The 23,767-nt window shown below is 38.0% G+C and overlaps 1 protein-coding gene across 2 annotated transcripts in view; it reads right to left on the bottom strand.

Annotated features, from left to right (window-relative positions):
- The window catches only part of HPSE2 (heparanase 2 (inactive)), a 707,067-nt gene that overhangs the window by 624,229 nt on the left and 59,071 nt on the right, over positions 1-23,767 (bottom strand). For both annotated transcript variants that reach the window (XM_060171512.1, XM_060171513.1), the window contains exon 3: positions 15,601-15,762. In XM_060171512.1, the coding sequence (XP_060027495.1) occupies positions 15,601-15,762 (162 nt within the window). The remainder of the gene's footprint in view (positions 1-15,600; positions 15,763-23,767) is intronic.

Genomic DNA, 23,767 nt, shown 5'->3' with positions numbered 1-23,767 from the left:
CTCATACCTGAGGCTTCAAAATCCCTTGAATCACCATAACCCAGAGCTGAACTCTGGTAAAGAAAAAGAAAAGGAAAAAAAATAATAAAAGTAAATAAGGAGATGAAAGTCCAAATGCCAGATAGTTTCATTAATTTGTGAAAGATAGATAATTGGGGCTGGGTGGTGGTGCACCTGGCTGAGTGCACATGTTACAATGTGCGAGGAACCAGGTCCAAGCACCCAGTCCCTACGTGCAGGGGGAAAAGCTGTGCAAGTGGTGAAGCAGTGATGCAGGTATCTCTATGTCTCTCTCCTTCTCTATTTCCCCTTCCCCTCATGATTTCTGACTGTGTTTATCCAATACATAAATAAATAAAAAATTTTTAAAAAGAGAACTGAAACACAGAATGGGGGAGGGCGGTATAGAAAGTACCCATCTCTAAGACTTTGTGAATACTATGAAGGTTGGGATAAGAGGCACACAGAACTTAGGTGGTAGGCGTGGTGTAGAACTAACTATACATAATATAAGCTTATAATGTTTCAAATCATTACTAAATCACTAATAATTTTATTTTTAAACAATACATCTGTATGTCAATATTATTTCTTATCCCATCATTATGATAGTTCTATATAGTTCAGTTATTTTAAATGTGAATTTCTATCATTACTTAAGTTAAAATACTACTGATTTAGTTTGTCATTCCTCAAGAGCTAATGCAGTCATCCCTGTCTCGGTCTTTCTCCCACTAGGATGCTCCAAGGAGAGATAATCCTTTCATTCAAACACTTGTTACTGACTTTAAATAAGGACAAAAATAAATATCGTTCAGTTTTTTTAAAGTTTGACTGAAGATCTGTCTACATCAAAAATTTCTTAGGCGCTTATTGGAATTTCTAGTCTCCACTCAAGAACTCTGTGGATATGGCCTATGAATTTACATTTTTTAACAAGTTTCTTCATGAAATCTTTTTTGCCATCAAAGTTATTGCTGGAGCTTGCACCTGTATAATTCCACTGCTACTGGTGAAACTATTTTTTCCTTTTAGATAGAAGGTAAAAGACAGGGTAGAAGAGAGAGACAGAGAGAAGGAACCAACACAGCATTCTCTACCACCCATGAAGCTTCCCCTATGCATGTGCTTTTATGTGGTGACCAGGGGCTCAAAGCCAAGTCTTCACACATAGTAAAATACACATTCTATGGGGTGGGCAATCTTGCAGCTGGTTAATTCCTATGATTACTTAAGTTAGAATACTACTGATTTAGTCTGTCAGTCCTCAAAAGCTAATGCAGTCATCTCTGTCTCAGTCTTTCTCCCACTAGGATACTCTAAGTCTAGATAATCCTTTAATTCAAACATTTGTTATTGACCTTAACTAGGGACAAAAATAAAACAAAATCATAAATTACTCTATGATAATAATAAGATTATAGAGATATTAGGCCAACATTTCTATCAGTGATAAAATTATGCTTTTTAAAGTATTAGTTCTTAGTAGTTTCTTGTAATAGTATCCCATAACATTTAAAAATTGAAACAGAAGTCCTGAAATAGTTTCAACTTTTTTGTATACTCTAATAGACACAGTTAGCTTACCAAGTTCCTACTATGTAAAATAAAGCACTAAGAGAAAATAACAATATGTTGCTTGACTATAGTTACTAAACTTGTAACTACATGGAAAAAAATGAATCCAGGTTTTCAGACTTTAACTTCACTATTATTCTACTTTTAAAGATTTATTTAAGAAAGAGGCTGGGAGAGAATAAAAGTGAGACAGTATCACTTTGGCAAATGTGATACCAGGGACTGAACTCAGGAGCACACGTCAGGGTACATGTCATTTCTGTCATTTCTCAATTCCCTCCACAACTATTCTAGATCACTCACAGCTTCTTCCAGTTAAAAGTAACAGAATTCATTGAACTTACACTCAGTACTTGCTGTGACTATGATTTAATTTTGTTTCATTACAGAGTACAGCTGTTCAGGCTGAGGGTATAGATCAAACTGCCAATGTTCATGCCCAGCAGAGAATAAATTACAGAAGCAAAAACTCCTTCCTTATGCATCCCAAAAAAGAATTTTGGTCCATACTCCCAGATTGGGGACGTAAGAGGGGAAGATAACCGGAAGGCTCTAGCCCCTATGCCCCAATTCCATCAAAACCTGAAATGTTTTGTCACCAGGAATCTTTTTTTTAATGTCTTTATTGGGGAATTAATGTTTTACATTTGACAGTAAATACAATAGTTTGTGCATACAAAACATCTCTCAATTTTCCATATAACAATACAACCCCCTGTAGGTCCTCTGTCATCCCTCTTGGACTCCACCCACCCACCCCAGAGTCTTTTACTTTGGTGCAATATACCAGTTACAGTTCAGGTTCTACTTGTGTTTTCTCTTCTGATCTTGTTTTCCAACTTCTGCCTGAGGGTGAGATCATCCCATATTCATCCTTCTGTTTCTTACTTGTTTCACTTAACCTTGAATATTTCAAGGTCCATCCAAGATTGGCTAAAAACGGTGAAGTCACCATTTTTACTAGCTGAGTAGCTTTCCATTGTGTATATATACCACAACTTGCTCAGCCACTCATCCGTTGTTGGACACCTGGGTTGCTTCCAGGTTTTGGCTATGACAAATTGTGCTGCTAACAACATATGTGTACACAGATCTTTTTGGATGGGTGTTTTGGGTTCCTTAGGATATATCCGCAGAAGAGGAACTGCAGGGTCATAGGGTAGGCCCATTTCTAGCCTTCTGAGAGTTCTCCAGACTGCTCTCCACAGGGGTTGGACCAATTTTACATTCCCACCAGTACTTCAGGAGGGTTCCTTTTTCCCCATAACATCTCCAGCATTTGTTGCTGTTACCTTTCTGATGTATGACATTCTCACAGGAGTGAAGTGGTATCTCATTTTTCTCTTTATTTGCATTTCTCTAACAATCAAGGACTTGGAGCATTTTTCATGTGTTTCTTGGCCTTTTGGATCTCTTCTATAGTGAATATTCTGTCCATGTCCTCCTCCCATTTTTGGATGGGGTTATTTGTTTTCTTGTTGTTGAGGTTGACAAGCTCTTTAAATATTTTGATTATTAAACTCTTATCTGATGTATAGCATGTAAAGATCTTTTCCCATTCTGAGAGAAGTCACTTGGTTTGGGAAGTGGTTTCTTTTGCTGTGCAGAAGCTTTTTAATTTGATGTAGTCCCATAGGTTTATACTTGCCTTAGTTTTCTTTGTAATTGGATTTGTTTCGTTTAAGAGATCTTTAAAATTTATGCAAAAAAAAAAAAAAAAAAGAGTTCTGCCAATATTTTCCTCTAAGTATCTGATAGTTTCTGGTCTAACATCCAAGTCCTTGATCCACCTGGAATTTACTTTTGTATTTGGTGAAATATAGTGGTTCAGTTTCATTCTTCTGCATGCTTCAACTCATTTTTTTCCAACACCATTGGTTGAAGAGAATCTGATTTCCCCTTTTAATAGTCTGGGTACCTTTGTCAAAGATTAGATGTCCATAGGTGTGGGGGCTTACTTCTGGGCTCTCAATTCTATTCTACTGGTCAGTGTGTCTATTCATGTTCCAGTACCAAGCAGTTTTTTATAACAATGGCCCTATATTACAATTAGAGATCTGGAAGTGTGATGCCTCCAGTCCTGTTCTTTCTTCTCAAAATTGTTTTGGCAATTGTAGTTTTTTTCTGGTTCCAGATAAACATTTGTAGCATTTGTTTTATTCTCCTAAACAATGTAGTTGGGATCTTGACAGGAACAGCATTAAATTTGTATGTGGCTCTGGGTAGAATATTCATTTTGATTATGTTAATTCTTCCAACCCATGAACATGCAATATCTCTCCATTTCTTTATACCTTTTTCAATTTCCTTGAGTAGTGACTCATAATTTTCAGTATACAAGTCTTTCAATTCTTTGGTTAGGTTTATTCCTATATAGTCTATTGTTTTATTGCTATAGTAAAATGAATTGATTTCTGGATTTCATCTTTTTCTAACTTAGTGTTTGAATAGAGGAAAGCCACTGATTTTTGAATGTTAATTTTGTAGCCTGACACCTTATTGTATTGCCTGATGATTTCCAAAAGCTTCTTCCTGGATTCCATAGGTTTTTCTATGTCTACTATCATGTCAGCTGGGTTGTGTTTTCTGATCCATCTTCCTACTCTGTGCCTTTTAAAAGGTGAATTCAGGCCATTATCATTTAGTGATATCAAAGACTGAAGATATTTTAACGCCATTCTTGTAGATTTTTAGAGTGATCTGATATATGGCTAATTTATGGTGGTCTGACTGTTTATAGGAGACTTTCCAGAACTTCTTTCAGAGCAGGCTGGTTGATTCTTTCAGCTGTTGCTTGTCTGGGAAGGTTTTTATGCCTCTATCTATTCTGAATGACAGTCTAGCAGGATACAGTAGTCTTGGTTGAAAGCCTTTCTTATTGAGCATTTGATAGATACCTTGCCATTCTCTTCTGGCCTGTAGTGTTTGTGTGGAGAAGTCTGCTGCTAATCTTATGGGTTTTCCTCTGTAGGGGACTCTTTGTTTTTCTCTTGCAGCCTTCAGGATCCTTTCTTCATCCTTAGTCCTTTCCATTCTAAATAGGATGTGTCCTGGTGTCTTTAAGTCTGGGTTAATTCTGTTTGTGACCCTCTGGGCTTCTTGAACCTTTATGTCTTTTATATTGTCTAGACTAGAGAAGTTCTCAGCTATTATGGCCTGAAGAATGCTTTCTTCCCCTCCCTCTCTTTCTTCCTCTGGTAAGCCAATAATGCAGATATTATTTCATTTGATGTCATCCTATATATCTCTGTTGTTGTTTTCAGTATCTCTTAATCTCTTTTGAGACCCTTACTTCTTTTTTAATTGTCTCTAATTCATCCTCAATCTTGCTAATTCTGTCTTCAGCCTCATTTATTCCATTCTCTCTGCCCTCTACTGTTTTCTGGAGTTCATCTATTTTGTTACCCTCTCCTGATACTATTTTAGTTTATTCAGCTAGTTGTGTTCTTAGCTCAGCTATTTCAGCTTTTAGCTCTCTAATAACCTTGAGATAATCAGTGTTTTCTTCCAGGGTCTCATTTGTTGTTTCTGCATTTCTGATGACAATTCTTTCAGACTCTTTACTCACTCCTATGATTATTTCCTTAACTAGTGTTGTATGTTGACCTCATTATTTTGCGCTTCAGCCTTTGGGGGCTTTTAGCTGAACTCTTGTCCTGGTTCATTTCTCCAATATTTCTTCTTGTTGGTTTAACCATTTTATATATATTATGTTATGAGGTCTCTCAGTACTTTTCAAATTACTGATCACTCTTGCCTGGATTGACTTGTGTCTAAGTAAGGTATTTAAAGGGTTCACAGTTGTGGAAACTGACAGTTGTTTTAATAGTATTTTAATCCCCGAGTGGAAGCTCAGTGGCTTAAAAGCCTCTTTTGTTCCCTGTAGGCTATGGGAGCTTTTAAAGTATAAGTAGGCTCTTAGCTTAATCACTGACTTCTGAACAAGACATAAAGAAGAATGGGGCAGAGATAATCCAGTGGTTATGCAAAGAGACTTTCAGAGCCCCACTGCTAGGCCACCGAAGTATAGATCCTCTCCTGAGTTTCTTGGTTAGTTCTCTGTCCCCTGGTGTCAGCACAGGACGTCCCTGCAGCTGCTCTAGATTCTGAGGGCAGTAGCAATGGAAACTCACAGTTGCATCTGGTGAGTCTGAAGGGAGTCCTCTCCTCCCTTCAGCTGTCCCCTTGTTGGTGAAACAGACTGGAGGTGGTGTCTCAACTGGTAAACTGCTGGACTTTTAAACAGCCACTTAATCTCTCCCTAGGCTCCTCTCTGTCCATGAGGCACACATATTTGCACTCACTAGTGATTTGGTGGGTTCCTGAAGTCGTTCTAGTCCCATCCTGTTGCAGTCCGAGGTGGTCTCCTTTGGTATTCCTAGTTGAGGAGAGGAGAGAAACACAGCTGCTGCTGCTCCATAGCCCCGCCTCCAGAAGTCTCAGGGATCATTTTTTTTAATACCATCACTTAAATAGAAGCAAATCTGGAATACATCATAGGAAATCAGACACTGTTTCTCTTGTCTGAGAGAGAAGAGGAAAAGGGAAAGATACCTGGAAATCGTAATAGGTGTAAGTGTAACTTAGAATAGAAGGCAGGACAACAGAGCTAAATAAAAATGGGCAAAAGAAAGAGAGAGAGAGAACTAACCCAGGGTGGGGGAGATAGCATAATGGTTATGCAAACAGACTTTCCTGCCTGAGGCTCCAAGGTCTCAGGTTCAATGCCCCACACTACCACTAGCCAGAGGTGAGCAGTGCTCTGGTAAAATTAAAAAAAAAAAAAAAAATTTTAAAAGAGAGAGTTAACATGAATCTGTTGGGAGAACTATTGAAATTTCCACTGGAGAGGGATGGAGACACAGAACTCTGGTAGCAGGAATAGTGTGGAATTATTCCTCTATTATCTTATAATTTTGTAAATCACTGTTAAATCATGAATAAAATTTAAAAAATTTAAAAGCACAGCTGTTCAGAGGAAAGGGATGAAAGGAAAAAAAAACTGAAGACACTAAGTCTCCTACCATGCTTTACTTGGTACTCTGGGCTTCTTTCCCTATCTTGCCATTTTTTGATAGTGCTGCCAACATACCTTTCCATCTCAGCTGCTTTCAATTTATTCTTTTATGAGAGCATGCATGTCATTACTATGTTCCCTACTTCAAATGTTCTTAATGTTGCAGTTCTGACACATATTTTTCCCTAGCCTTTTTTTTTTTTACCATATTCTTGGTTATTAAAATATGTTACTTTGAACATTAAGTTTTTAAAAATTTGCTATGGGTATTTCTCTTTGAGCTTTCTCTTAAGGTTTTTTACACTTTACTGAAAATATGCTCTCATCTTTTGTTACACTGATGAGACCAAGTGCTGAGTATTCTGAGGATTCCAAACTAATTCTTCTAGGTAGTGTTTTTTTTTAAGTATACTCTTTAGGGTCTGGGAGATAGCTCACCTCATACAGCACATAGTTTACATGCACAAAGACATGAGTTCTAGTCCCAATTCACCACAAAGAGCACCTACATGAGAGAAGCAATGGCATGGTATCTCTCCCTCTCTCTATGTTCCATTCTCCCTCTCCTCCCCCCTTTCTGTCATTCACATCTGAATAAAATGGTCAACCAAAAGTGTTAGACTCATATAGGCACAAGGCTGAGTGGCAAGTAGAGTACACACATTGCCATGCTCAAGAACCCGGGTTAAAGCCCTTGGTCCAGACCTTCAAGAGGGAAGCTTTACAAGCAGTGACTCAGTGCTGCTGGTATATGTCTCTTTCCCTCTCTTTCTCCCCCGTTCCTCTCAATTTTTCACTGACTCTTAAAATGGAAATAAATAAATGACAAGGAAGAATTCTGCAAGTGCAGATCCCCCAACAAAGCCATGATATAAATAAATAAATAAATTCTTCATATCATGATATCTATTGAATAATTAAGTGTCCAGTAAATGATTGCTGTTCTTATTATTGTTAACAAGCAAGTCAAAAAATTACATTGGGCTGGGTATTGCCCAGCCATGAAAATAAAAGGAGTTAACACAGTTACAACAATCAAAAGAAGTAAAAGTAGTTTAAAAAAAATCATTGTTCATCAAGAGACTGGATGTGTGAGATCCTATAAAAGTCAGCTTCTATGGATCTGGTATGTGGATGACTAAGAAAAGCAGACCTAATAAATCTAAAGAACATGAAAACAATTATTTAATTGAAAGGATGCATATACCCCTATAGTTATAGTTAAACAAGTCAAACATAAAATATTATTACTTTATTACAAAATAAAAGTTACTAAAGTCTTTCTGACCCCATTAGTTATTCTTGTAACCATATTTTTCAAAGGTGTTTTATATTTTAATATTGTATAATTGTGTTTTATTTGAGATGTTAGTTTGAAAACTTATAAATTCTTTAGAAGTATAATTTCACACCTCCTCAATATACATGACCGCACCATCACTGTCACCACCAAAGACCACTGGACCTCCTGCACCAATGCAGTCCATCCCCACTCAAACCCTTAGTCTACATTCTGAGTACATAGTTTCCTTTGGCCGTTGCCTGCATTCCTTGCTTTGATTCTTTGTTCCATATTGGTGAGGCCTTTCTATGTTTTCATTTCATATAAATATTTTGGTAGAACTAATTTAGTGGCATTGCATACCTTTAATCATTATTTCTTTGAAAAGTTCTTCATCCCTCCTTCAAACCCTGAATGACAGCAGGTAACATAGTAGGTAGCATTGTGAAAAAAATTTTAGCAAATCCTGCCAGTCATTTCTTGCCTTTATAGAGTTTCTATAGAGAAATCAGCTGATAGATTTATGGAATTTACCTTATAAGTTACTCTGCTTTTCTTTAGCAGTCTTTAGAATCTTCCTGTCATCGGTATTTGCCATTTTAATTACTATGTGCCTTAGTGCACTTAGGTTTGGATTTATTTTTCTTGGGGCTAGTTGAGCTTCCTGGACCTATTTCCCTCTTTAATTTGGGGAAACTCTCAGCTAATATTTTTCTCAAATATGAACTCTGTCCCTTTTACTCTTCTTTTTACTATAAATACTGTTCTTCTTGCTATTGTATACTACCTTTGTCTTGGGGCCTTTTTCTTATTCTTTCTTTTTTTTCTTTTTGCTGGTTTGGTTTTTCTTGATTATTTTTTTTCCATCAGGATAACTGCTAGGTCTCAGTACCTGGATGACAACTACACTATTCCCATTGGCCTTTTATTTCTTTTCTTTTCTTTTCTTTTCTTTCTGAGGGTGGCAGATACAGAAGAAAAGAGAGGGGAAATACCCACAACTCATGAAATCCCCCCATACATGGGTCCTGGGCTCAGACCCCTGTTCTCTAGCAGGATAGCATAATTGCTCTACTGGCTGAACCACCACACTGCCCACTGGCTTTATTATTTTTTTCCAACCATCAATCAATTTAATAATAGTATATTTTACAACATAAACTATAGGAGTATCATAGATGATTCAAATGAACAAAATGTTATTCTCCCTGTTACATAATACAATTTATAAATTCCTACCAGACCACACTGTCACAGTCACCACTGTTATGTATGATTATTATATGCAAATATGTGGCTTTTGTTCATATTAAGAATATGAAAAGGTAGCATATAATAGCTGAACTCATCATATTATAAACAAACGACTAGGGAAATTGCATAATAGATGTCTTCATCTCTTCAGAATTCTAACAAATACAAAATCTTCTCTGGAGGGAAAATGAAACAAGTCTAGACACCCCCCTGCCCACCCCCAGCCCACCCCCCAACACACACACACACACACACACACACACACACACACACACACACTCCACAAGAGAAAACAGATGCATAGAAGAACTTAAGTTCTGATAAGAATTATGAAACTTGGGAGTCGAGTCGGGTGGTAGCACAGTGGGTTAAGCACATGTGGCACAAAGCTCATGGACCAGTGTAAAGATCCCGATTCCAGGCCCAGACTCCCCACCTGCAGGGGAGTCGCTTCAGGTCTGCAGGTCTCTCTCTCTCCCTCTCTATCTCTCTCTCTTTCTCTCTCTCCCTCTGTCTTCCCCTCCTCTCTCCATTTCTCTCTGTCCTATCCAACAACAATGACATCAATAACAACAACAATAATAACTACAATAAAACAACAAGTGCAACAAAAGGGAATAAATAATTATTTTTTAAAAATAATTATGAAACTTGAATTTGTTTCTTTTCTATTTTATTTAACTTTTTCGTTTTAAATTGTGGTAGTTAGCTTATGGGAGATTCCTTAGTGAATAAGGGAATAAGTCAATCTCTCTTTTTTTTTCCCTTCAAGTTTATTTCTGGGTCTCGGTGCCTGTACTACAAATCCACTGTTCCTAGAGGCAATTTTTTTCCATTGTTGTTGTTGTTGTTTGACAGGACGGAGAGAAATTGAGAAGAGAGAGAGAAAGATAGACACCTGTAGACCTGCTTCATCACCTGTGAAGCAACACCACTGCAGGTGGGGAGCCAGGGGCTTGAACCACCATCCTTGTGCAGGGTCTTAAGCTTTGCACTATGTGTGCTTAACCCAGTGTGCTACTTGCCTAGGCCCCCTAAATCAACATCTCTATTAAAAATAATACAATAATTACAATAATAGCAAAAATAGCTAGATTCATTGTGCGGTTGTGTACTGCTATTATGCTGTCAGAAGCAACAGCTGATGCGATTATGACAGGGAGATGAGATAGAAAGAACTTTAAGGGGAGTCGTCGGGTGGTAGCGCAGTGGGTTAAGCGCAGGTGGCACAAAGTACAAAGGCCGGTATAAGGATACAGGTTCCAGCTCCCTGCTTCCCACCTGCAGGGGAGTTGCTTCACAAGTGGTGAAGCAGGTCTGCAGGTGTCTATCTTTCTCTCCCCCTCTCTGTCTTCCCCTCTTCTCTCCATTTCTCTCTGTCCTATCCAACAACGACGACATCAACAACAACAACTACAGCAATAAAACAACAAAGGCATCAAAAAAGGGATAAATAAATATAAAAAAATTAATTTAAAAAAGAAAGAATTTTAAGACACACATACATACACACACCCCCAAAAAACCCTCAGACAGGTTATGTGGCTTAGGGACTAGATAAATAAAGCTCCAAACATCACTAAAGAACAGAACCAAACACTGCTACAAAACCAGTTCTGGACTAGAAACAAGAGCAGGATGGAACTACATAACAGGCAAGGGTAATCACAGAGGGAAGTATATAAAAGAAAACAAAGTGGAAAGGCTACTAACTAATAAAGAACTCTATTTCACACCCTTTATCAAAATGACAAAAAGAAAAAGAAAAAAAATGTAGCAGGGAACAGTGAAGCTATGTAAGTACTGAACCACAACCATTGTAAAAGGAAGGAACAAAGGAAGATACAGAGGAAAGAGAGAAAGGGAAGGAGGGAGGGAGTGAGGAAGGGGAGAAGGAAAGAAGGAAGGGAGGGAAACAGGAAGGTAGAGTGGCCAAACTAAAAGCAGGAGGACTAGGTACTGAATTAAATCCCCAGCATTGCATATACCAATAAAATATAATATATATATATACACATTATAGCAATATACTCAGGCTCTATCTGTACTTCTCTTGCCCACACTTATTAGTAAATGACTAAATATATATATATTGTAAATAATAAAAAGAAATGGGTAATTCATAGATAATAAAAGTGTTAGTAAATGTAAAAGGTGACTGGAAAACAGCATTGTAATTAAAAAACAAAAATAATCAGGACTAACAAAATACAGGATAAATGAGTTTCCTCATGTATTATTGGTATCTCTATATGAATTAGCATGACCTTTCTGGAAGTCCACGTACTGAATGCATTAAAATTTCAAATGTGGGGGGTCAGGTGGTAGAGCAGCAGGTAAGCACAAGTGGCACAAAGTGCAAGGACCGGCTTAAGGATCCCAGTTTGAGTCCTCGGCTCCCCACCTGCAGGGAAGTCACTTCACAGGTGGTGAAGCAGGTCTGCAGGTGTCTGTCTTTCTCTCCCCCTCTCTGTCTTACCCTCCACTCTCCATTTCTCTCTGTCCTATCCAACAACGAACGACATCAACAACAATAAGAACTGCAGCGAGGTTACAACAAGACGGGCAACAAAAGGAGAAAAAAATGGCCTCCAGGAGCAGTGGACTCATGATGCAGGAACTGAACCCCAGCAATAACCCTAGAGGCAAAATAAATAAATAACTTACTTCTAAACCCTCTAGCATTATTTCCAGTATCCTCTAATGAATTACTCACATGAAATCATCAAATCAAATAGAACACCATGAAAAATTACAACTTTATTTTCTTTTTTTATATTTATTTTCCCTTTTGTTGCCCTAGTTGTTTTTTTATTGTGGTTGTTATTGATGTCATCATTGTTAGACAGGACAGAGAGAAATTAAGAGAGGAGGGGAAGACAGAGAGGGGGAGAGAAAGATAGACACCTGCAGACTTGCTTCACCACCTGTGAAGCAACTCCCCTGCAGGTGGGGAGCCGGGGGCTGGAACTGGGATCCTTACACAAGTCCTTGTGCTTTGCGCCTGCACTTAACCTGCTGCGCTACCGCCAAGCTCCCCTATAATTCTATTTTCTAAAATATGATATAAAGAGGGTCTTTTCATTAAAAGAGTTGCTACTTGTTTTCATTAGCCTAGTATCCAATAAGGAAGATGGAGTTGGATCCTTTTAAAAAGTGGTCAGAATTCACTCAAATGAATTAAATCATCTACTCTCATTTAAAGGGTAACTGTTTAATAGTAACCATTATTTGGAATATGTAATATAATAGCATGTCTCTCAGTTAAATGCTAACAGTCATACAAGCCAAAAACAGGACCCAAAAGAATGAGTGCTTGCTTGTGAGGTGGAAGGAAACAACTATAATCTTAGACATTATCTTTAATCAACTAATAGTCCCATCACTGTATTAATTGCCTGTTAGACTGGCATTTCAATTATTTCATTTATTTTTCACATACTGTGACCTTAGCTGTCCAATTTTAAAATAAAGAATTTATCACTTACTAACCCTAAAATAAGTGTGATATAGTGCTATCCATAGACAAGAAGTTCTGTAAATAAATGGAGAAAGACGGAGAGAGCAATGAAAAGCCATCTCCTTCTAAGAGTTTGGAGACTTTGTTTCCTTGTCCTGTTCCCACATAAATACTTACATAGAAGATATTTTAAACATGATGCTAGAATTGTACAAAATAAGTAGAATATCATCAAGCAGAGATCCTAGCGTAGGTGTTCTGAATACATTGGTAAAGAAAGTCACTTCATTTGAAAGGTTTCTGCCCCTTCAACCTCACCCTCCTTACCAATATACATTCATCACCAAAAAGGGAAATATTTACAAAAGTTAGTTTAGTTATGTTTAAATATTATGCTTAGCTGTCTGGAGACCATGTTCTCAAAATTTATATAAGAAATCAAGGATTAAACTTCATAACAATTAGAAACCCACACTGTGTTAACAATTAGAAACCCACACTGTGTAAAATCAAAGACTTAGTTAAAGGACATTAAAATATTTTTACCATTGGTGCTAAATTGAAATGACACCATCTCTTCCCAACACCTGGAGCCAAAACCTTCTGAATTTTCATGTAAACAAACCAGGGCACACCAAATGCTCTGTCTGCTACATGGTACCACCTCTACACAGGCATTTGGGTGAAAAATGTGGAAAATGCCTGAGGACTCTTTGAAGCAGCTTAGAAGAAGTGAAAGCAGGAAAGAGGCTCTTCTCTAGGCTAAGTTTGTTTAGTGAAAAGTAAGCAAGTTGTCAGGGTAAAAGTTGACAATGTTGATTCCAACAGTTTGAACTGAGAATAAACATCCAAAGGGATTATGTTACTGAGAATTAGAAAAGATTCCATTGAACTCAATAGAACACTTGTGTTTTCAAAGATAATATGCCTTTAAACTATACTCCACATCTACAGTTTAGGCTTAGAATTACCCTAAATTCTTTTGATGTCATATTAAAGAATGTGGGTTTGACCTCTCTAATATGCGCCTAAAATATTAGAATAAGGATATAATGAAAATATTTTATTTCTAATAATTGAATTGGAAAACACAAAATACAAGAACATTTGAGGTAGAAGTTTTGGAAAAAAAACCTATGTTCTTTTCAAACATTTAAACTTAAACACAGTGTCATTAGCCAATGTAGGGAAATGCATGCACTAGCCATAAATCACTTTAAAGTTTTTCCTCCCTAATAACCTATCAAAGAGCAAAATACAGAATTTATAAAATCCATAATCCACTTCCCTACTCACCAAAGCCACATTTTAGCCTGGCTCTCATCTCAGAACTCCTAGGCTTTCCACAAGGTACAAGATGGAAAAGTTGAATATCTTGACCTTTTTTAAAAAATCAAAGTAATTTGGTCGCTGCTGAACAATTCTTGGTGAAATGCCAGAAAGCACATAAACAAAGTTGAATTAGAGCCAGCTAGTGGAACACCTGGTAGAATGTAAGCATTACCATGTACAAGGAAGGACCTGATCAGCACCTGCAGGAGGGAAGCTTCACGAGTGACAAAGAGGTGCTGTAGATGGCACTCTTTTTCCCTTCCTATCTCCCCATTTTCTCTCTCTCTCTCTCTCTCTCTCTCATGTAAAAGAAAAAAAAAGGAAAAGAATGATCACCAGGTGCACTGGATTCCTCGTGCATGCACCAAACCCCAGTGCATGGGGTTCTCAACCCTGGTTGCAATAAAAAAAATTTAAAATGAAAAAAGTTAAATTTTGAACTTGGATATTATTTTTAAATATGAGCTTATAACACATTACATATTTTAATTTTATATTCATAAATAAAAGAAAACATTTTTAATTCACTAAAAGTTATCTGGATAAATATAATGTATTTTTTATGATGTGCCTTGCACATCATAAAAAAATGGAGGTAATTTCAATTTTTCTTAGTTCATCTCAAGTCCCTCATGATTCTCATTATATTATGCTATTTTTATCAAGTTTAATAAAAGCATACAATTAACAGCTTTCCAGCAAAGTTTTCAAAAAGATCTTCAAAAAAACTATTTCTCCGGGAGTCGGGCGGTGGCGCAGTGGGTTAAGCACACGTGGCGCAAAGCGCAGGGACCGGCATAAGGATCCCGGTTCAAGCCCCTGGCTCCCCACCTGCAGGGGAGTCGCTTCACGGGCGGTGAAGCAGGTCTGCAGGTGTCTATCTTTCTCTCCCCTCTCTCTCTGTCTTCCCCTCCTCTCTCCATTTCTCTCTGTCCTATCCAACAACAAAGCAACATCAACAATGGCAATAATAACCGCAACGAGGCTGCAACAACTAGGGCAACAAAAAGGGGGAAAAATGGCCTCCAGGAGCGGTGGATTCATGGTGCAGGCACCGAGCCCAGTAATAACCCTGGAGGGGAAGAAAAAAAAAAAAAAAAAAACTATTTCTCCTTAGAACTCTGATATATATTCCCTTACCTCCTAAAACCAAGGACATTTGGCTCAAGTCCTCATAGTCTCTTTGCTCTAAGAAGAAACTGAAATTCCCCAGATATTCTGAAACTCCACTAGGAATAGAACATTCTCAGTTCTGCCCATGGATCACTATCTCTTCTACATTTCACTTTTTATTCACTGGGTTCATACAAAGGGCATACACAGAAAGAAGCAAACAGTTACTTCTTAGACCGAATTTAGTAATTCGTTCAATACACTGACATACCTTTAAAAAGCCATTATTTTTTAAATGACTGAATTAATTTTCATTTCATCTTTTAAGAACACACATTATGAATTGCCTATAGTCTTAAACCTGAAATCTGCAAGCTACAAAAGTATATACTTTATAGGAAGACAAGTTCCATCACAATTCAGAAAGAAATATAATGGGTGGAGAAAGAAAGGTGTGGACTCATCTGGATCCCAGGTTAGTGTCTCCCAAGTATCAAGGCACTAATTGGTGGAGGTCACTGATTTATGATGTGCTGAGATTTCAGTCAATGACTACTGCCTTACCTGTTAATACGAGATTACTGTAAGTATTGGAGAACTGCTCCTTTAGAAGAACCAGATGCATCTGAGCTGCCTTCTCCCGCTGGAGCTCCAGCATAATATCAGGGTGCTGGGCAATTTTGCAGCCCTTCTGTTTATCCAAGGCAACATCACTTCGAACAATGTCTATAAAAAGAAAGCAAGAAAAGTTGACAGAAAAAAAAATCATACACATGAAAGTTTTGTTTGATCCAAAATGACAGATTTTATAAACTACCAGTATTTTCACTGGAATGAAGACACTCAGAGGAATTAAGCCTGAAAGGTCTCCATCTTTATGAAATATACATGAAAAATAATGTAATTTCGCCTAAATATTAGTGAATTTAAGGTTATTTTCCTCAACCTCATGCTACTAGATTGGGCTATAGCTCCAGCATGCATGATTCAGAATATCCACTCATCACCAAAGAAATGCAAATTAAAACGACATTGAGATACCACCTCACACCTGTGAGAATAGCCTTCATCAACAAAACAGGAGAGGATAAGTGCTGGAAAGGAGGACAGATAGGAACTCTACTACACTGCTGGTGGGAATGCAAACTGCTACAACCACTATGGAGAACAGTATGGAGAATTCTTAAACAAAGGCATATGGAAATACCTTATGATCCAGCAATTTCACTTCTAGGCATTTATCCAATAGAGATTCTAACAGTAATTTGAAGGAGTATATGTACCACTGTGTTCATAGCTGCCCTGTTCACAATAGCCAAAATTTGGAAGCAACCAAAATGCCCTTTGATAGATGACCGGATAAAAAAACTTATGGAACATGTACTCGATGGAGTGCTACTCAGCAATAAAAAGACAATTTTCCATCCTTTGTGATAAAATGGATGGTACTTATGAACATTATGCTTAGTGAAGCAAGCAAGGAAGTAAAGGAAAAACACAGGATGTTTTTGTAGAATTTAGATAATTGAATACATATACTTGAAACTAACTTAACTAAATACAACCCTTATTTAGACTATGGAAAACTATAATGGTTACGGGGGGGGGGGTAAGCACAGATTGTCAGTGGCGGGAAAGGGGTGAAATTATAATCCTATTGATTTATATTCCCATAAATCACTATTAATATGATTTCTCAGAGGGCAAATAGATGTAATACTTCAAGTTCTTGAACTGCCCAGACCATACCTCTAAGTACAAACATTTGCTTTAGCCTAAGTATCCAATACCTCAGACTTCTAAGATAATCAAAATCTTCAACTGTTCAAGGAGCTCTAAAATATATATATGCATATATAGCTTTTTAAACATCTAAGTCAACTATAATTTTAGGACAGATAAATCATGACCATTTGGCCCTATCAGTATCTAAAATATAGGTGTTCAGATACCACTAAAGAGTACACTAATGAGTAAAGTGAGGTCTAGTATATTACTATAGATGTTAATCACTGGATTAGCATAAAAATAAATTCTCAACTAACCTCCTTTACTAATAATTAATTACTGTCATTCTAATCTTTATTTTTAATTTTTTTTTATAAAATGAAAATATTGACAAGACCATAGGATAAGAGGGGTACAATTCCCATCACTAGAAGTCCATATACAACCCCCTCCTTTGAAAGCTTTTCTATTCTTTATCCCTCTGGGAGTATGGACCCAGGATCATTATGGGGTGCAGAAGGTGGAAGGTCTGGCTTCTGTAGTTGCTTCCCCACTGAACATGTGTGTTGACAGGTCAATCCATACTACCAGCCTATCTCTCTCTTTCCCTACTGGGGCAAGGGCTCTGGGGAGGCAGAGTTTCATGACACATTGGTGAGGTCCTCTGCCCAGGAAAAGTCAGGTCGGCATCATGGTAGCATCTGGAACCTGGTGGCAGAGTAATGAAGCTGAAGGACTGACATTCCACTCCTGATGTCTTTGACAGTCTGAAGTGAAACATGCTGAGGTTGTAGTGGTTACACTGAATAGGATGGGATCAGCAGAGGCAGTATCAGTTGGTATGACTGGGAGAAGCATGCAGGACAAGCCCTACCCTAGAGGTTCCAGGACCGGGAGAAATATGGACTTTATAGGGAAAGGCGAAGGTTCCTGCTGTCTTGGGGTTTAAGAAGGCAATAAATAGTTATTGCTATAACCAAATTATTTGGAAATTGAGTTAAATTTTAGCATCAACTGTTAGGATTTGCTGTATCATACAAGGCCTCACCATAATTTATGTTCTTTTATGCTATGTACAGATAGCTATATCATAGAAAGTAACACCACCAGTTGTTTCTGTTCTCCCTGGTCTAAGCTTTTAGAAGATTTAATATTACAAAGAATAAGTCATTATTAGAAATGTAGGAACAATTTGAGCCCACTGTTAAAATTCAATATGATTACCAATTTGAAGTCTTAAGTGCTTAGACTGAAGGAACATATACTCAGAGCTACGTTCTAATCTCTTTCTAAGACTATAAGAAACCCCTTGCACTGTCTTTAAAATCCTCATTTCTCTAAGTCCAGAAACCTCTAGGACTATGCCCATACTTCTTGATATTTCTTCTCTCTGATCCATTAACAATATACCACTTATGGTGACATCAACCTAATTGCTACTAGTACTGCCATCCCATATTATTACACTACTGAATTCTTATCATGACAGCAACCAGAGAGATAGAGCATGAGACGTCAACTTCGCAACTCTTCAAACCTGGTGATACCTAGATCCACTTTAGACTGCACATCATCTAACAAAGTTACAGGTACTAGGTATGGGGTAGCATTTAGGGTACTGGGTACAGATGTACATGTAGCCATAAGCTAGGGGACAATTATATAACTCAAAGTAAAAGTATTCAATAGTCTTTGATGACTAGACTTAGATCTAATAAACCTGGAATCCTAGTTGTAGTGCCTAAAGAAGGCATCATACATTCTCTAATCAATTAGACTTAGACCAAATAACTTAGCAATCTAACAGAAAGGCCCAAAGAAGACAGATCCAAAAAAAAAAAAAATTAGTCTAAGAAAAAAAAAACTAATTCTGATTGGGTTAAACAAATAAGCTAAACAATGCTTAAACAACTAGATAGAATTAATTATTTACCTCCATCCACCTGATCCAGGAATATATATAATTTAGCACCAGCACCTGTGTAACTTCTAAATACCTACTGGGCTGAGTTCATAACTCATGGTTACAGCTAGGAACAGTGCAGGTTGCACTTCAAATCCATAAACACACTCTGAAAGAGAAATCCAGGTTTGTATAAATAAAATCCCATAGCAACAATGCTTAGGACAGGTCATACATAAAGATTAGATAGTCATGGTATCCAATGACTATATGATTACAGCACATGACTTCAATAATACCCCCATTCTTTTTAAAAATTTTATTTATAAAATGGAAATATTGACAAGATGATAGGATAAGAGGGGTACATTTCCACATATTTCCCACCTCCAGAGCTCAATATCCAATCCCTTCCCTTGATAGCTTCACTATTCTTTATCCCTCTGGGAGTATGGATCCAGGAGCATTGTGGGTTGCAGAAGGTGGAAGGTCTGGCTTCTATAATTTCTTTCCCACTGAACATAGGCATTGACAGGTCGATCCATACTCCCAGCCTGCCTCTCTCCTTCCCTAGTGGGGCAGGGCTCTGGGGAGGTGGGGCTCCAAGACGCATAGTGGGGTCCTCTGTCCAGCAAAGTCAGGTTGGCATCATGGAACCTGGTGGCTGAAAAAGAGTTACGATATAAAGCAGAACAAATTGCTGACTAATCATGAACCTAAAGGCAAGAATACTGCAGATAAAAATTTGGGGTCTCCATTTTGGAAAAAGCTAGTAGGTCTATTTTAGGTATATTCCAAAGGGCCCATTATCTTTACTAGTTTTTGCCTACACCTGAAATCTAATATGCAGATGGATCCAGGTTATTGTCTAGGGAGATGGACACCCCCATTCTTAGGTGAAAAGAAGGGATTTGATTAAAAATAATGCAATATTTATGCCTAAACATATTTGTATCAATTTCTAGTATGAGGAAATAATGTTTAAAAAATAGATTTAAAAAAGATACATTATAAAGATCCTTCTCTCCACCATCACTGGTCACTTCCATCAGGAATGTCATCATAAGGCCTCTCATGGACAACTCCAGGAACTTATCCTCCCTAAATGTAGCAATAGTAGGGATTGCCCCACTCTCTAAAGGAAGACTAAGTCATCCTACCCTGCCACTCAAAGAAGACTGGTCTGGAAATGAGTACAGCCTAGAATGTTCCTAACTATAACCATGAACTACAAGCACAGACTGACAGGGACTCAGGTTACACAGGCTCCTGTGCTAAGTGTAAATATACATGGGCCTTGGATCGGGTGGATGGGGTGAACAGTTAATTTTATTCATAGATTTGCTTCACGATTAGGAGCTACTCTCTGTCCTAATCCAACTATCTAGCCCTGTTTTCAATTCTGACACCATCTTCCCAGACAATATTTTTGTCCAACTCCATGTTATCTATCAAACTCCAGCAAAAACTATGAAAGTCATAAGCCACTAGGAGCATACCTAAAATAGATTAACCCAGTTCTTTTCACCCTAAGATCCCTATTCTCATTTGCTCTATTCCTACTTTTAGGTTCCTGTTCATTGATCATTTTGTCCTGCTCTATACCTTACTGCCTTTGGGCCACCAAGTTGCAAATGCTATCATGACTCCTATCATGACTTCCCTAGGCAGACGATACCACCAGTGTGTCCCAGAACTGCACCTCTCTAGAGCCCTAACAAACTAGGGAAAGATAAAAGCAAGTGGGGGTATGAACTGACCTGTCAACATACATGCCCAGTGGAGAAGCAATTACAGAAGCCAGAAATCCATTTTGGTCCATACTCCCAGAGGGGGAGAAATGAAAGGGGGAAGATGAACAGAGGGCTCTGAACTCCATCAGGACCCAAAGAGAAAAGAGAAAGAAAATGAAAGACATTCATAAATATTAATAGGTATAGGTGTGTCTTATAAAGGAAGAGACAGGACCATGGAAAAATGGACAAATGTATATAAATATTGAAAGACAGTTATAGTTAATCCATGTCTGTGACCTTGGAAAAACTATTGTAGCTTCCAATAGAGGGGATGGAGATAAAGAACTCTGGTGGAGGGAATGGTATGGAAATATACCTGTTATAATTTTATAAATCAACATTAAGTCATTAATAAAAGTAAAATAAAAAAAGATACATTATATAGATTCCTTGGTCAACTCTAATGTCTGTTTGAAATTGTATCAAAGTCTAGACAATTAAAGGTAGGGACCATTATCATAGATGTACATGTCACATATATAAAGGAAGAATTAAAATTAAACTTGATATACTCAAAGTACAAAATTATGTTTTACTAAAATTAATGTAGAAACTTGGGCTGTTTTCTCAAGACATAAGGTAAAAGTATGAATAGAGAGCTCTTCTCTACATTGAATATCACACTACGTAAGATGTGAAGGTCACAGGAGTCCAGCGGTAGCACAGCAGATTAAGCACACGTAGCGCAAAGCGCAAGGACCAGTTTAAGGATCCTGGTTCAAGTCTCTGGCTCCCCACCTGCAGGGGGTGTTGCTTCACAAGCAGTGAAGCAGGTCTACAGGTATCTGTCTTTCTCTCCCTCTCTCTGTCTTCCCCTCCTCTCTCCATTTCTCTCTCTCCTATCCAGCAAGAACGACATAAATAATAGCTACAATAATAAAAAACAAGGGCAACAAAAGGGAATAAATAAATATTTTTTTAAAAAGATATGAAGGTCACCTGGAAGTAACACAGGTGTCCAACAACAGATGAGTGGCTGAGCAAGTTGTGGTATATACACAATAGAATACTACTCAGCTATTAAAAATGGTGATTTCTCTGTTTTCAGCCCATCTTTGATTGATCTTAAAGGAATCTTGTTAAGTGAGATAAGTCAGAAACAGAAGGATGAATATGGGATGATCTCATTCATAGGCAGAAGTTTAAAAACAAGATCAGAAGAGAAAAACACTAAGCAGAACTTGGACTGGAGTTGGTGTATTACACTAAAGTAAAAGACTTTGAAGTGGGTGAGGGGGAGAGTTCAGATCCTAGAACAGGATGGCAGAGGACCTAGTGAGGGTTGTATTGTTATATGGAAAACTGGGAAATGTTATGCATGTACAAACTGTTGTATTTACTTTCAACTGTAAAATATTAATCCCCCAGTAAAGAATTTTTTTTTAAGTGTGAAGGTCAACTGCAAGCTCATTCTGACAGGGACTCAGAGGTTACACAGGCTTCTGTGCTAAATATAAATATATATGGGCCCTGAGTCAGATTGACAGGGTAAACAGTTTGCTGTATTGTTAAACTTTCTTCAAGTTTGGGAGCTATTCTCTGCCCTAATCCAGCTTTCTAGCTCTATTCTCAACTCTGACACCATCTTCCCAGACCATATTATTAGTCCACATCCATGTTAGCTATCAATTTCCAGCAAAAATTACTAAAATCATGGGCCCCTAAAATATACTTCAGGGGGTCTGGCAGTAGCACAGCATGTTAGCGCGAGGATCAGTAAGGATCCCGGTGCCAGTCCACGACTCCCCACCTGCAGAGGGGTTGCTTCATGAGCAATGAAGCAGGTCTTCAGGTGTCTTTCTCTCTCCCTCTGTCTTCCCCTCCTCTTTCCATTTCTCTCTGTCCTATCCAACAACAATATCAATAACAACAACAATAACAATAAGCACAACAATGATAGAACAAGGGCAACAAAAGGGAAAAAAGTAGCCTCCAGGAGCAGTGGATTCATGGTGCAGGCACCGAGGCCTAAAATAACACTGGAGGCAAAAAAATAAAATAAAATAAAATAAACTTCCAAGCTTCTTTCCACCCTAAAAGCCCTATTCTAATCTGTTCTATTCCTACATTTTTTGGTTCCTGTTTATTAAATATTTTGAAGTTTTTTTAAGATGTTATTTATTTATTCATGAGAAAGAGAGGAGTAGAGAGAGAAAGAACCAGACATCACTCTGGTACATGTGCTGCCCGAGATCAAACTCACGACCTTATGCTTGAGAGTCCAGCGCTTTAGTCACTGTGCCACCTCCCAGACTACTGTCCTGCTTTTTATCTTACCACCTTTTGGCCCCTAAGCTGCCACTCTACCCTGACTTCCCTGGGCAGAAAACCTAACCAATGTGTCCCAGGTCTCATCTCTCTAGAGTCCTATCCAACTAGGGAAAGACAGAAACAGGCTGGTGGTATAAATTGACTTGCCAATGCCCATGTCCAGCTGAGTAGCAACTGCAGAAGCCTTCTGCACCCCATATCCCCAGAGGGGGAGAAATGTTAGGGGGAGATGACCAGAAGCCTCTGAACTCCAATTACATCAAGATCTGGAAAGAGAAGAGGAAAAAAGGAAAGATACTTGGAAGTATCCATAGGTATAGGTGTTACTTAAAAAGAAAGAGAAGGTAGAACCATAGAAAAAAAAGGAGGCATCAGATGGTGGCAAACCTGATTAAGCACTAACATTACAGTGTTCAAGAACCCAGGTTCAAGCTCCTGGTCCCTACCTGCAGGGGGAAAGCTTCACAAATGGATAAGCAGGGCTGCAGGTGTCTCTGTCTCTTTCCCTCTCTATCTCCCTCTTCCCTCTCAATTTCTCTTTATCTTTATCCAATACTAAAAATAAATTTAAAAAAGAAAAAGAGGACAATATATGTATATGGGAGAGAGAGAGAGAGAGAATGCTCAACCTATATCTGAGATCTTAGGAGAACTAATACAATTTCCAATGGAGGGAAGGGAGAGACAGAACTCTGGTGGTGGGAATGGTGTGGAATTTTCCCTTGTTATCTCATAATTTTGTAAATCAGTATTAAATCACTAATAAAAAATTAAAAATAATTAATTTTGTTCCATATCCCCAGAGGGGGAAAGAAATAGGGGGAGATGACCAAATGGCTCTGGAAATCAATTCCACTAGAACTTGAAACATTTGTCACCGCAAGTCTTTATTTTTATTATTTTTTTTTATTTAAGAAAGTATTAATTAACAAAACCATAGGGTAGGAGGGGTACAATTCCACACAATTCCCACCACCCATTCTCCATATCCCACCCCCTCCCCTGATAGCTTTCCCATTCTCTATCCCTCTGG

Source organism: Erinaceus europaeus, chromosome 14 (assembly GCF_950295315.1).
Source record: "Erinaceus europaeus chromosome 14, mEriEur2.1, whole genome shotgun sequence".
In the NCBI taxonomy this organism is placed as follows: Eukaryota; Metazoa; Chordata; class Mammalia; order Eulipotyphla; family Erinaceidae; genus Erinaceus; species Erinaceus europaeus.
Note: the sequence above shows the minus strand (reverse complement) of the source record. Positions and strands in the feature narration are given on the sequence as shown.